We start from the raw sequence: 13,537 nt of genomic DNA on the forward strand, positions 1-13,537 counted from the left end.
TCCATGGTTGAGATGATATTCTTGAACTTCCTATATTCAAAGAAAGTTTCAACCAAATCTGCAAAGGATGTTTATTTTACCCATCCGTATATGTAGGACAAGGATGTGTCGTTGGAGATGCTCTAAAAATCTATCAAGATCCACCTTAGTTAACAAATTTAATAACATCTCACTCGGCGGATGCATACAAGATTTTACTGTTTTACCTTCCCCGACTCTTCTGCTCAGGCGAAACATCTACTAACTTCTATCTTGCGCTGCTAGTGTCATGCCATTAACCCTCACCAAACATTTAATTTCCCTCCAAAAAAGAAAAGAAAAAGCAGAATCGTACCTGCAAATCCATTTCTGGGAATTCTCATCTCTCAGTTCCTGTCATTCATTTTCTCTCTCCAAAAATCCTTGGAAATCTTGACCAGTCATGTCGTCTCCTTCACAAACCCTAGCTCTAGTAGTTACAGAAGAAAGAGAAGCAGTTGATACTCAGCTCTCATCTCTCGTCTATGGTAAACCATCATATTAAAAAAACCTCGCATTACTCTCGTTTGATGTTTCAATTTCTGGTGATTTTCGTTAAAAGTTCTTTAAATTGTACAAAGTCTTGCTCAATTTTTTTGAGAAGTTCAAACGATTCAACAAATCAGAGAACCATTGATGAACCTTGTTTTAGATTTTGAAAATTTCACCCCCAAGTTCGTCAAATTAAGGAGGATTTGATGCTCTGTATCAGATTTATAAATTTCTGGTTGAAATCTGATGTGTAACGGTAATAGTTACTTCTTTTACTTAGAGTTATGAGGATTTTGTTAAATAAATGAAGATTCAATGTGTTTGCTTAGAAATACTCTCAATAGATTGTCGATGTACATATATTTCGAGATTCAACACAGAAGTGCACTTATTAACTTCTGAAATATTGATATTCCTGCCAAATTTGGTTGAATTTACTGATTTAGTAGTTAATTGGTCTATGTTTTCTATAAATTAGACAAGTATCTACTATATATTCCCTGAGTTTTGTTGGAAAAATTGCCGGATTATGCCTGCAGATCAAATAAAATCAAACACGAAACAAACAACGTTATGGCTGAGTCGCGGACTAGGTCGCTATCTTTAAGACGTTTCGCGGCTCTGCCCAAGATTGTGCAAGCATTTCTTCAATGGCGCGTCGTCCCCAGGATAAAACAGCCGAGATTAATCTCTTACACAATCGCTCTTGCACGGTGAGAGGATGTGAAACTTCTACACTTCATTCTTGCTCAGAAACTCATTTAGAAAAATAAGAGATGTTCACACACTTATTTTTCTTTCTCTAAAAATCTTTTCTTTTGTAAACCCAAGTCATAAAAGAAAAACTCTCTCACAACAAAAAGGATTTCAACAACTCTCAAAGTTCTTTTTAACACCAAAACATAAAAGAAAAACTCTCTCACTAAAAATGTTTCAACTACTCTCTCAATTCTTTTCATCAAAATCTGATTTATAATAGTCAAAGAATTAAATAAGATTAAATGAAATGCATTAATAAGTTGGTAATTAACATCATTAACCAACTCAACAAAAAACGATTTTTGACATTAAAAACGAAATTAATTTATTCTTTAAAGGAAGAATAAATGTCACAATAAAACCATTTAAATGAGACACTAATTTATTGGAAATTAATAATGTTTTTAAAACATATAATCCCAACAATCCCCCACTTATATTTTTCAAAACATTGAGCAAGAATACAGAATTGTGCATAAGCAAAGGTGTCTTACGACTTGAACCTTTACGTAGTGTCAATAGGCTCTCTTAAAATCTGACCATAGAGTGAACGTAAGTCTTGAACTCTAGGAGATAAAAAGATTACTTAACACACACGACTATACTAGTGTAAAGTCTAAAGCCAGCACATTACGGCCCTGTGCTTGTATCCCAGTTTAATGAATGATCTAGAGAACTGCCCATATTCTCATAGAAAGCGGCCACACTTTCACATTCACATAGGTGAGTTTATCAAGAGTACTCCTGAAAGTACTCCACTCTAAATAGAGATATAAACATCATTAAGAGTTTAAAAATTAAAACCTAAAAATTAAACTCAACCTCTACTCCCTTCAGGATATCATGCCGTGGGATGAATTCTTCAAAAGCATGATTCTCGCATCTCCATATCTCCTATGACTTCGTCTAGTCCCTTTGAACCTATTTCTAGGTTGGGTATCCATCACAGATGACTCAATATCAATGGGCATCAACCTCATCCCTAAGATGTATTCACATCTTCTTATTAATCCTTTCGTCAAACGAATAATGAAAACTCTTTTCAGACACTATATAATCCATATTATCATAAAATCAACTCTTGTAGTTGTCGTTACGTTCTCAATTCATGCAGTAGCCGCGGTACTATCACATTGGATTAATATGTATGTTCCTCTATCTATTAGAGGATCGAATCGTTCCATCCCTTAAAGGATTCAACTGAAAGGATGTCCAATCAGCTTCGCAACATCCTTAAAGGATTTCGGTAACCATTTAGATAGTGTATTTCTAGGCGTATGATGTGTTTGAAACACCTCACAACCTTCTCAATATTTTACCAATTTTCCATACTAGGATTGGTAAATCTGAATATAAAACCCCCACTATGGAAGCAATATATTACACCCCCACTACAAAAAATACTTATATATATATAGTCAATCACGTAGCAAAGAAGCATACTGAGCTACCATACTCATGTCTAGTGCAATCACACACAATCTCAAAAGCATTAGCACTAAAACAAATGAGTGAAAACTTGTTTACAGTCAGACTATATATATTTCTGTCTCTTTTAAAAATTATGTTTTCATTGAAATGAAAATTGATCCAGAGAAAGAAAAAATTCATTTCAAAAATATACACCATCTTCACTCAAGTCTTTCATGTCAAATAGCAAACTAAGCATGTTCTCAATTTCATTTTCATTCTATAAGTTAGAATAAAAATTCAAAAATCACTAATGCATACAAAACAAATAGTATTGTGCATTTCACTTTCATTAATTCTGAAATCATTCGAATGAATCAAGTAAACAATTTTTATTTTATAAATTGTTTTAAAGTTGTTTTTCAGAATATAAATGATAACTTATCCAACTTATATAATTTCTTTTATTGTTGAAACTACACAGTTTTCCATGCTTGATTTACATAGATTCTCATCCTTAACTTACACAGAAGTATATATTTCTACATATGACTATAACAAATCATACATTGTAGAAACAACATCAACAAAACAAGCATGTAAGTTATTTAGCGACATGAATGCAATAGTCAACAATTTTCTGTTTGCTTGTCTAAAAACAATAGGCTCATAAAAACTTTTTGCCAAAATTTAATAGTTTGAAGAACAAAGTTACTCTCTATAAGAAGTTATTTTCCAGCAACAAAATATTCATGACTAACTTTTAGTCTCACTATAGTATGCATTTCTAGGTTCATTCTCAGTGAATTACTTGTCACCTTCATTTTTCTAGTTCCTCTGATTTAAATCAAAGTTCGTAAATCATAGGGTATGGACCCCCACTATTTTTTGACTCAAACAAGAATTTCAAAACAATGTCCAAAGACTCCAAAAAATGTGAAAAACTAATGAACCAATGATCTAGACCCAAAACGTTTTACACAATATAGAGAATAAAAATTCAACCAATTTTCATGATAATAACATTTTCTAATTCACTACTCAATAGATCATATTTGATATCAAAACAAGTTACTCTAAGCATCTTTATAAAATTCTATAATATTTTATTTCATCCAAAACCATTGCAAGTTGCGTAAGATTTAGAAGTGTACATGCTTTTATGAGTTAGGAAAGATTACATACATGTTACTCACAAATTCACCAAGTTTATAAGAAACTATAACATGCTCTCATTCGTTACTAACTCATTCATTTCTTAAAAGCATGACAAAATCTCATATTTCAAATATTCAAAATTCAATTCATGTTATGATAAAATTGTAATATTATATTCAAACATTTTATCCATAACCTATCATTTGTATTAGTGCAATGATCAAGTTCAACAAATTTCTAATATGAATCTTGGTAATAACAAGATAGGCGGAAACTAGAATATTTTCTCATTTCGGAAGTATGAACATTTTTTAATAAAATTGTTCTACCCAAAGTAAACTTTGAGATCGTACCAATACCGTAAATCCTAGTGATGTGAGTATATCTCAACACCACTTTCTTTCAAAATGATTAGGTTCAACTTTGGAACCATAACCTATCAAAACAAACATAGTGTAAAACACCAATATATACCAACCTATCATCGTATCCACAATTCACATTAACTTGGCTTGAAAAGCATTGTTAATAACATTTGATATCCTTACAACAAGAATAGCAAATAAATTCATAATGAATATCATGTTCATTTCTTGGTGAGAGTTGATATTCACATTAGTTTTGACTAGGTTTCTAATTATTTCGGTTTTGGGTTCGTATAAAATTCCACCTCATAAGTTCCACACTTATATGAGTCACATGTTTATTGTCATACACAATAGATCTCAATATCTTGTTTCCCTAAAATTTATTCTAAGATTGAATAATCAATTTAGTCAATTTAGAATGTCATTATTTGATCACTACAATAACTACAAATAGTTCATCAAACATACCTCCATTGCTTTTAAAGCTCAATTGGTTATAAACCATTGTCCATTATTTGCACACCAACAAAGAAATCAGCAACCCCATTGCTCCAAAAATCGATTAATCTCCCTCAATTTTATTTCATTGGAAAATAAAATTTTGCTCAAGTAAATGAATTTTCACATGTCACAATCATTTACATGTGAGCATTTGGAACCAAAAATAAGTAACGTATGCACTTATATAATTACTTAAAAATCAATCAAAATATAGTACTCTTTGTTTCTCTTGAGTGTCAAATAAAGATTCAAAATTATATAGTTATAACATCATATATTTATAACTCTCTATCAAGCAATTTATCAAACATATGTGGTGCACTAGTTTGATTGCTAACAATAATCTTCCTTTTCATTACCAAAACAAGAGTACGAAGTAATAGAATCAAAACATGATTTTCGAAGTAATTTCTTACATCTCTAATCTCTAATCTCAAGTACCATATACGTCTTATAGTTTGGAAAAACATACACAACGATTTTAAAATCACTACGTCTCTCAAACTAAAAATCCAAATGGAAAATATCAAAATGGGTTTTGAAGATAAGTTCCTTATCTACGGGTTTCATACTATACACAAATACAAAATATCAACACAAAGATCATAAAAGCGAATTCAACAAGAACTAAATTTCTGCTCGTCAGAAATTTTCAGCAACGTTGTGCAGTTTTCTAAAATACTTTAAAAATAGTTTTAGGACTCCAAAAATTCTGAAATTTCGCATGGATGACCCTCATGATGTCTAATATATCAGGTTAAAATTTCAAGACCCAACTCGTTTCCATATAGGAGATAAAAATACATCTCTACAACATGTTAAAAAACATTCGTTTCACATCAACAATATTTTTCTATGTTAGATATTCATGATAAAAATATTATCCATGTTACAAACCTAGTCCATCAAAATCAGACATAAAATTTAAATCTAGGTATTAGGTTACCTAAAATTTCAAGCATCATTTTCAATTGTCAAAGAAAAATTATACAGATTATAATTCTATAAAATGAAAATAAAACATGATATTTATCGCGTTTAAGCAATTGTTTTCTTTTTGATATCCATGGCAGAATAAAACGTCTTAAAATTGTTGGAACAATTGCCGAATTATGCCTGCACATCAAATAAAATCAAACATGAAACAAACAACGTTATGGCTGAGTCGCGGACTAGGTCGCTATCTTTAAGACGTTTCGCGGCTCTGCCCAAGATTGTGCAAGCAGTTCTTCAATGACGCGTCGTCCCCAGGATAATACAACCGAGATTAATCTTTTACACAATCGCTCTTGCACGGTGAGAGGATGTGAAACTTCTACACTTCATTCTTGCTCAGAAACTCATTTAGAAAAATAAGAGATGTTCACACATTTATTTTTCTTTCTCTAAAAATCTTTTCTTTTGTAAACCCAAGTCATACAAGAAAAACTCTCTCACAACAAAAAGGATTTCAACAACTCTCCAAGTTCTTTTTAACACCAAAACATAAAAGAAAAACTCTCTCACTAAAAATGTTTCAACTACTCTCTCAATTCTTTTCATCAAAATCTGATTTATAATAGTCAAGAATTAAATAAGATTAAATGAAATGCATTAATAAGTTGGTAATTAGCATCATTAACCAATTCAATAAAAAACGGTTTTTGATATTAAAAACGAAATTAATTTATTCTTTAAAGGAACAATAAATGTCACAATAAAAACATTTAAATGAGACACTAATTTATTGGAAATTAATAATGTTTTTAAAACATATATCCCAACAAGTTTCTTATTCTACTTTTGGTGACTGGTGTAGTGTTTGATGTTATTTTGTTTGCTTTCTTTTGATGATTGCAGACGTCTCACAACAAGTGCAAGTAGCAATGGAGAGCATGCTTAAGATGACTAAGTAAGTCGGCTCTCATACTTGCATGTAACTGTATGATTTGTATCCTTGGTCCTTCCGTTATCTAATATTGCTATTGCATAATCAAAAGTTTCAGATTATACTTTATTGTCACAGACTCTGAATCGTAGGCTCAGTTTAAGTCGAATGTAATGAGAGCTTTATATTTTACAGTTTTAAAATTTTAGATTAGATTTCTGACGTAACTTAAAAACAGTGAAATAGATCAAAGCTCAAGTGGAATAATGGAAGAGATTGAGAAGTGCAAGGATTCTGCTACTGAGAAGAAGATGTTGGACGAAGAAAAAGAACGTTTCCAGAAAGCTGCTTACATGGCTTTAGATATGCTGAACAACACTGTAAGTTACATTTCTCATCATTTCTATTATCCTTTGCTGCGAAGAATTACATTTTATTGTAGTGAAGTGTTTCACAACAAGTAGTAGTATTATGGTTGGTTACACTAATATACATTCCTGACTCCAGCAAAGAAATTATACATGTGGAATAATACGAAGCATAATAATTTGTCTCTTAACAGTAAAACAGATGATCATTCTCCCTTAAAACGCTCAACTCTTCCACCTCTGATCCATCATTCATTATAATCTGGCTCCCAATTTTACCGAATTTTTCCTCTGCAACCAGTAAAAAAGATTAAACTTTCTAGGTATTCACTGAATTATGCAACTGGTTAGTTTATATTCCATCATTTAAGCAAATGAAAAACAATTTTGAGGTGCAATTTTGATTTTAAAGAATTATAGAATATGTTTCATTCTAGAGATGCATAACCTGCACACTAGGCCTTTTAGTTATGAAACTGCAATACTGGTAGTTTAGCATCTCCATAGTCTTATATGGCTTTGTGTTTGCTTTTGTGATGCTTATGTGAGTGAGCTAGAATTGTAGTCCTTTCTCAACCTCAATGTGAACAGTTACTTAAATCTGTGTTGAAGTAGGTTTTTACTTGAGAAAAATTCTGCTAGTTCCCTAAGTTCTTAGATACATAAAAATTTGTGTGTAAAATTGGCCGTTGAGAATCTGCTTTACCTGCCAATTGTAAAAGATCTTCCATTGTTTCTGGTAAGTGAATAAGTTTTCCAGGCTTGCTGCTGTGCGCTGTATCTGTTTTGTTGGGATGATGCCCATGGATTACCAACCTCATGAGTGAACGTGGCGTAGTAGAACACAATGATGCTCCTGCATAATGATACAGTATATTTAAGTCAGAAACACTATCTGAACCAGATATATCTATGACTACCATTCCATGTAAAGTTCATTTTGAATTACTGCAGCTTAACCAACTTGTGTAGCTTAACCAACTTGTATCCGTTGAAATTTTGTGCAACAACTAGTAAGAATAGTTTTTGATAGTAGGTTTTCCGAGTCTGGAGCTTTACGAATTAGGTTTTCTTGGCCTTTTTTTTGGAGCTTTATCCATTGTGGTCAAGGTAATCATGCTTAAAAGTTGTTCACATACTTGGTTTTATCTTGTATTGGCTAGAGTGCTGAACTTTTAAGGACTGCGAGTACGCTCTTCACCTTTAGGCCTAGGTGAAACCAAACTGAATGTTGCAGTTATTCGTAGTTTGAGTAATTAAGTTTCCCAGTAAGTAATTCAAATTCACAACATCTTCACCTAATGAGTAGTGGGCATTATGTGATATTATGAGGCCAGTGGGAACTTGTCTTGACGGTTATGACTAATCAATTCAATTCTTCAGGTGGTTGTCAATGTTTGACATGGGACATACATATCTTTTATACCCATATGAGTTGGCATAATTACATCACTATATTAATTACTGGGTTTTAGTATGAAACCTTTACCTTTGGCGCTTCCATCATGAACTACTGATGATGCTTCACGCTCATGTACTTTGTCCTTTGAAATGCTTTGCTACAATCAAATATAATTAACATTTAACTTTAATGTTCCAATGCCGTGAAGCAGTGGTAAGACAGAACTATGTATATCAAAAGAAAAAGAACAGCATTGCGCATAAATTCTGCCCAACATTCTAAAAATGTCATATACCCTGTAGACTGATTTGCCTATGTTACCTCAGTTGCATGATTCAGGTCACAAAGCAGTTCTGTTACCAATGGAATTTCATCTCGTATTTCTCTTTCCAAGTCCTTCAAATGCTGAACATGGAAGAATTAGGTTATAAGATAATAAATCTGGACAATGTTAACTATTTCCGCAATTGTACAACTTGAAACCATTATAATAAAATTATTATGTTCAAATATATGCTCTATTCCTATGAACTAGGTAAAGATACTCGTGTACTTATGTATCATGTTTCTTGTATGAATATCAAACCTCGGTGACATTTGAGATGATTGTTTGTCCATCATCATCATGTTGCCGCACAATTTCCTTGAAATCTTGATGACTTATTCGAAGAACTTGGGTACACCTCTTGGTTCTCACTGTAAACAGCTGTGGGATATTGAAAAGCACTGCGATTTCTCCTGCCATTTCGTAATGGCCTAATTTTGATAAAATCTATAAAAAGCAAAACAATTCATAGTTAACATAGCAAAATGGAACTCATAATCATTCTAGTAGAAATATCTATCTCCCAATTCTTTTGTTTGAATCTAAAATTATGTTTCCATGCTTCAGTGCAGATACAAACACTTCTTTTTGCATTTTGTATATGTTTTGCACTTTTGCTGCTCTAAGTATAGATCTTTGCGTACGTTTCTATATATTACACAACTTTAGCATACTTGTTGAGACCTATTATTAAATGACTCATCATTTTTTTTCCATCCTTTGTTCCAGAACTCTGTTGTAGCGGAATGAAATAGACTGCAGCCACTAATATGCGGTTCAGACGTAATCTTCCATATTTTACTATGTTTTGCACTCAGAAGAGGAAGGAGGTAGTACTATTGTACAGTTTTTACTTAACTAAGGTCTCTTAAGGTTGTGGTCTTTTCGCAAGGGAAGGTTTAAGCTTTGAATCAAATTCTATTCCCTGTGACTCTGATTCTTCATGTACTTTTTTGGTGTTACAAACTTACTTGGTGGTGAAAGCTTATCGCATTATAATGGTAAGACTATCTCAATAGTGAGTCAGTCTAAATACTAATATTGTTTTTCTTTCCTTGTGGATACTCTCCCATTTGCAGGTCCCTTGTTAAGATTTAATATTTGTGACTGAAATATATAACAACTTCACGAAGAAGAGCCTCCTGTAGTGACTCTATGAAAGATTGTTGTACAAGGTTGGTTACACCAATTTAACATTTAAAAGCTTTATTTCTATACCTAATATAAGACATTTGAAACAATTGCATGCATCTAGTAATAGGTATATGTATACTTTAATGGGCGAAGAACTATCAGACAATGCTAAAGCTTACCTGTTCTGTTCCATCCTTGTAAATTAACAATTCCTGCACATTAAGAGACATTAGTTAGAGTCGGCACTCAGGGAAAGTTTGCCATGTTTTAGGTTTCTAGTAGGGAGCTAGTATATATTACCACTTGTCCATAAACAATGATATAGAAGTCTTTTGGCATCTCATTTTGTAAAATGATATCAACTTTTGGTGGGAAATATTCTGCTTTTACTTCAGTAATCTGCATTGAAAAGATTTAGTTCTGTTACTGCTGTAGGTAAAGTTGCAATAAAATGATGACAGAGTAATCATATAGAATTGCTTACCAAGTGAACAATAAGGCTATCAGAAACTTCTTTGAAAAAGTAGGCTTTCTGAAGAGTTTTCTTGAAAAGATGTTGACCTATACTGGATCTTAATGCTTTAGGCAGATTTTGTAACTCTTCACCTTGCTGCCACTCCAGCATCTCATATTTATGGTGAATGTGTGCTAGCATTTGCTCTTGTAAGGTCTCTGGAAGTCTGTTCGTGCTAGCAAATCTTTCTATGTGATGCTCTTCATCTCTCTGTTAAGCAGTTTCTTAGGTTAAAGCAGAAAGAACATTACCAACATATCTTTTGCTTGATTTTTTTTTTTTTTTTTTTTGTAGTTTGTGTAGTACATTGAGCTCTATTGTCAGAAGAGCATGGAACTCATGAAATGAATAACAATATTTCTGTACAGCAGAGTGCTGAAATTTAGGTTGTGTCTAGTTGTGTTTCTTCCTAGGGACATCGGAAGAAAGTAGATCTTTGAACATTCCGACAACCTAGTAAGGATACTGTACTGAACTAAACTGCAAGAAAACTGTCTCGAGCGTATTTAGCTGTTAGATTAGTTCATCTAGACAGAAAATTGCAAGAAGTACTTACAGACATACATGGACTTCCAGAAAATTGTAAGTATTTAGCTGTTAGATTAGTATTTAGCTGTACTTATGTTACGCAATTAGAATGATCAAAGGAGAAGGAACTTGATTCTTACCATGGCAAAAGTTCCAATGGCACGGCGAACAATGAGATTGGTCATATTACCAATAAGGTAAGCAGTAAGACCGATGTTAAAAAACATAAAAAATGTGTTGGCAATCTTCTCCGTAGTGTTCACAGCGTGCAGATCTCCATAACCAACTGTTGTAAGAGTGGTAATAGTCCAATACAAAGAATAAGTATAGCGTTTCCAAATACTTATGTCCTCGAAATTCCCTATTTGAGCACCAAGCCATGTTTTGTGTTTATCATGGTAATGTATAGCCATCCAATACTGTAAACAACCTACCGAGTGTACTACAAATAGGGTCACCTGCAAACAAACCATACATGAGTATATTCCTAGTTCCAGCTTAGGTAAACTGATGGCGTATATTCTGCTTCTGCACTTAAATTCTAGTGAAGCATCTGTAATCTTATTTTACTACAGAAAAGCTTACACAAATGAGTTTAACTATCCTTATCCAGTGGTAGCTGAAACGCGTGTCTTTCTCCATCCTGAGGCATGAATAGAAAAAAACAGAGAAAGACAATTAGGCGGAGAAGCTTTGTGCCACTACTTTGTCATGTTATGGTTGGTTTGAAGCTCATATACTGTATTAGTTAGTCTAACAGAAACATTATTCAGACCTTGAGAAAAGCTTGCTAGCACGGCGAAGCCGCCACAAACGAAGGAGATTGAGGAAACCGAAAACAGCACTTCTGTTTGTACGACCCCTGAAGAGTCCGTATAGGTGTTGAAATGGCAAGGTTGATGCCACATCCATTATAAACCCTAACCTGACAATGTACCTGTTTCAACAAAATTCAAAAGAAGAACTGCACTGAGAAATTTCCACATAGCTAGGACCAACTCTATTCTTCCAATGTTCAGATTATACCAAGGAAAATATGACTGTCTCACTATCCAAGTTCAAACTAGCTGTCTACTCTTACACAAGTAAAATACAAGCTCTTATTCTAGCAGGATAGAAAATAAATTACCTTAGAGCAATCTTTTTGCAATCAACAACGAGTAGATAAGTATGTTTATCCAAGTAGGCTACAAAAAAAGTAAGTACAATGTCAATGGCGAAGAAACCATCAACCACCAAATCAACAGGCCAAAGAGACCCTGTTGCTATATGGCTGAATGCCAGCTCAAATGGAGACGCCCATGCGGAGTATATGACTAGAACCACAAGAAAAGTTTGCCACCACCTGCATTTACAGACTCCCCATAAGCAAATCCTGAATTATGAATAACCAAACCCAGAGTCTTGTAAATCATTTGCATTTGAACTGAACAGATATCATATTGATGTAATGTACACCCTGTTTACAATTGGGTGTACCAATTCCGGAACTGGAAGTACACTAGAGGAAATAGAGTCATACTGTACGCCCACTTCCAGAGTAGGTGCACCAAATATCCCGTTTTTTTCATCTTCTTGGGATCAAATAACACGTGTTTTGACCTTCTCCTCTAATCCCTAACCCCTAAACATAATTAACAACACATTTCACAAGAAATTAACACTAAAGCGCTCCACCGACTTTTTGGCTTTTAGGGTTTAGGGTTTTTATTTTCCTCAAAATAATTTTCGATGGCTTTGAAGAATTGACATATTCAAGATTCAATGTCAAAATAATAATGCGACATGCACAAATTTGAAACGATTCTACCAAACTAATCAAAGATTCACACAGTGAAGAAATGGAGGATAATTATAATTAAGACTTGCCTGTATCGACGATCAAAGGGAGCGATAATGAATCTTTGGAGTTGAAGATGACTATCATTAACAATGGTTCCAAATGCAGGCAATACACTACTAGAAAGTGTAGCTATATGATTGATATCACCACTTTTACGTCGAACCAACATTGGTGGTGCTGCTGGTGCGGCATCCAGTGAATTTATTTTAGTCATCTTCTTTGATAGTACTGGTGATATGCTTATCAATGGTATTGGTGTTTGAGTCATACCAGTATTTTCTGTGACACTCATCATATTACAGTATCAACAGTAAGAAACGCAGAAAGAAAAGAATGAAGAAGAGGAAGGAAATAAAATGTAGAAACAAGAATCAAGAAAAAACTTGTTTCGATATATAAGTTTTTTTCTTTGCGGACTTTGAACGAGATAGATGGAAGGCTCCAGGAAAGTGGTAATTGTGGTACATAATCCGCAAACTATGGTGTACATCTTGTCATCTTGAGATATGTTGAGATGCGAAAGTGCCGTGTGGTTATATTATACTCCATGCCATCCATGGTCACCGGACTTTAGTTGATATGGAGTTTAATTTGGAAAAAATATTAAGCTGGACCATGATTTCGATGCATATCAAAAATGTGCGGACGCGTTTAGAACTGCTGTCATCAACGGTGCATCACTAACAATACCGAGATTTGCGTAACGGAACCTCTTTTTTATCACCTTAAGAAAATCCAAATTCCTGACCAAATGAGCTAATACGACCAACAATTTTAAGAGGTTCGAATTGTTTTTGACTATTTTCTTGATACTGAATAGCTATGGGCTCACTCCCCGCAAACCCATCCC

General features: G+C 33.5%; 2 protein-coding genes across 2 annotated transcripts; one reads left to right on the plus strand and one right to left on the minus strand.

Annotated features, from left to right (window-relative positions):
• The first annotated feature begins 421 nt into the window (after positions 1 to 421).
• Positions 422 to 7,037, plus strand: LOC113296093. Its single transcript, XM_026544431.1, has 3 exons — positions 422 to 506; positions 6,546 to 6,597; positions 6,812 to 7,037. Exons 1-3 carry the CDS (start codon positions 422 to 424, stop codon positions 7,035 to 7,037), a joined length of 363 nt encoding a protein of 120 aa, XP_026400216.1.
• Positions 6,955 to 13,133, minus strand: LOC113293461 (potassium channel KAT3-like). Its single transcript, XM_026542088.1, has 13 exons — positions 12,714 to 13,133; positions 11,974 to 12,189; positions 11,620 to 11,781; positions 11,430 to 11,487; positions 10,985 to 11,302; positions 10,287 to 10,526; positions 10,103 to 10,201; positions 9,982 to 10,014; positions 8,930 to 9,115; positions 8,665 to 8,748; positions 8,431 to 8,500; positions 7,648 to 7,797; positions 6,955 to 7,232 (listed from the first exon to the last, which is right to left on the minus strand). Exons 1-13 carry the CDS (start codon positions 12,980 to 12,982, stop codon positions 7,129 to 7,131), a joined length of 1,989 nt encoding a protein of 662 aa, XP_026397873.1. The 5' UTR covers positions 12,983 to 13,133; the 3' UTR covers positions 6,955 to 7,128.
• Positions 13,134 to 13,537: the final 404 nt, after the last annotated feature.

The sequence above is a fragment of the Papaver somniferum genome, chromosome 7 (assembly GCF_003573695.1).
Source record: "Papaver somniferum cultivar HN1 chromosome 7, ASM357369v1, whole genome shotgun sequence".
In the NCBI taxonomy this organism is placed as follows: Eukaryota; Viridiplantae; Streptophyta; class Magnoliopsida; order Ranunculales; family Papaveraceae; genus Papaver; species Papaver somniferum.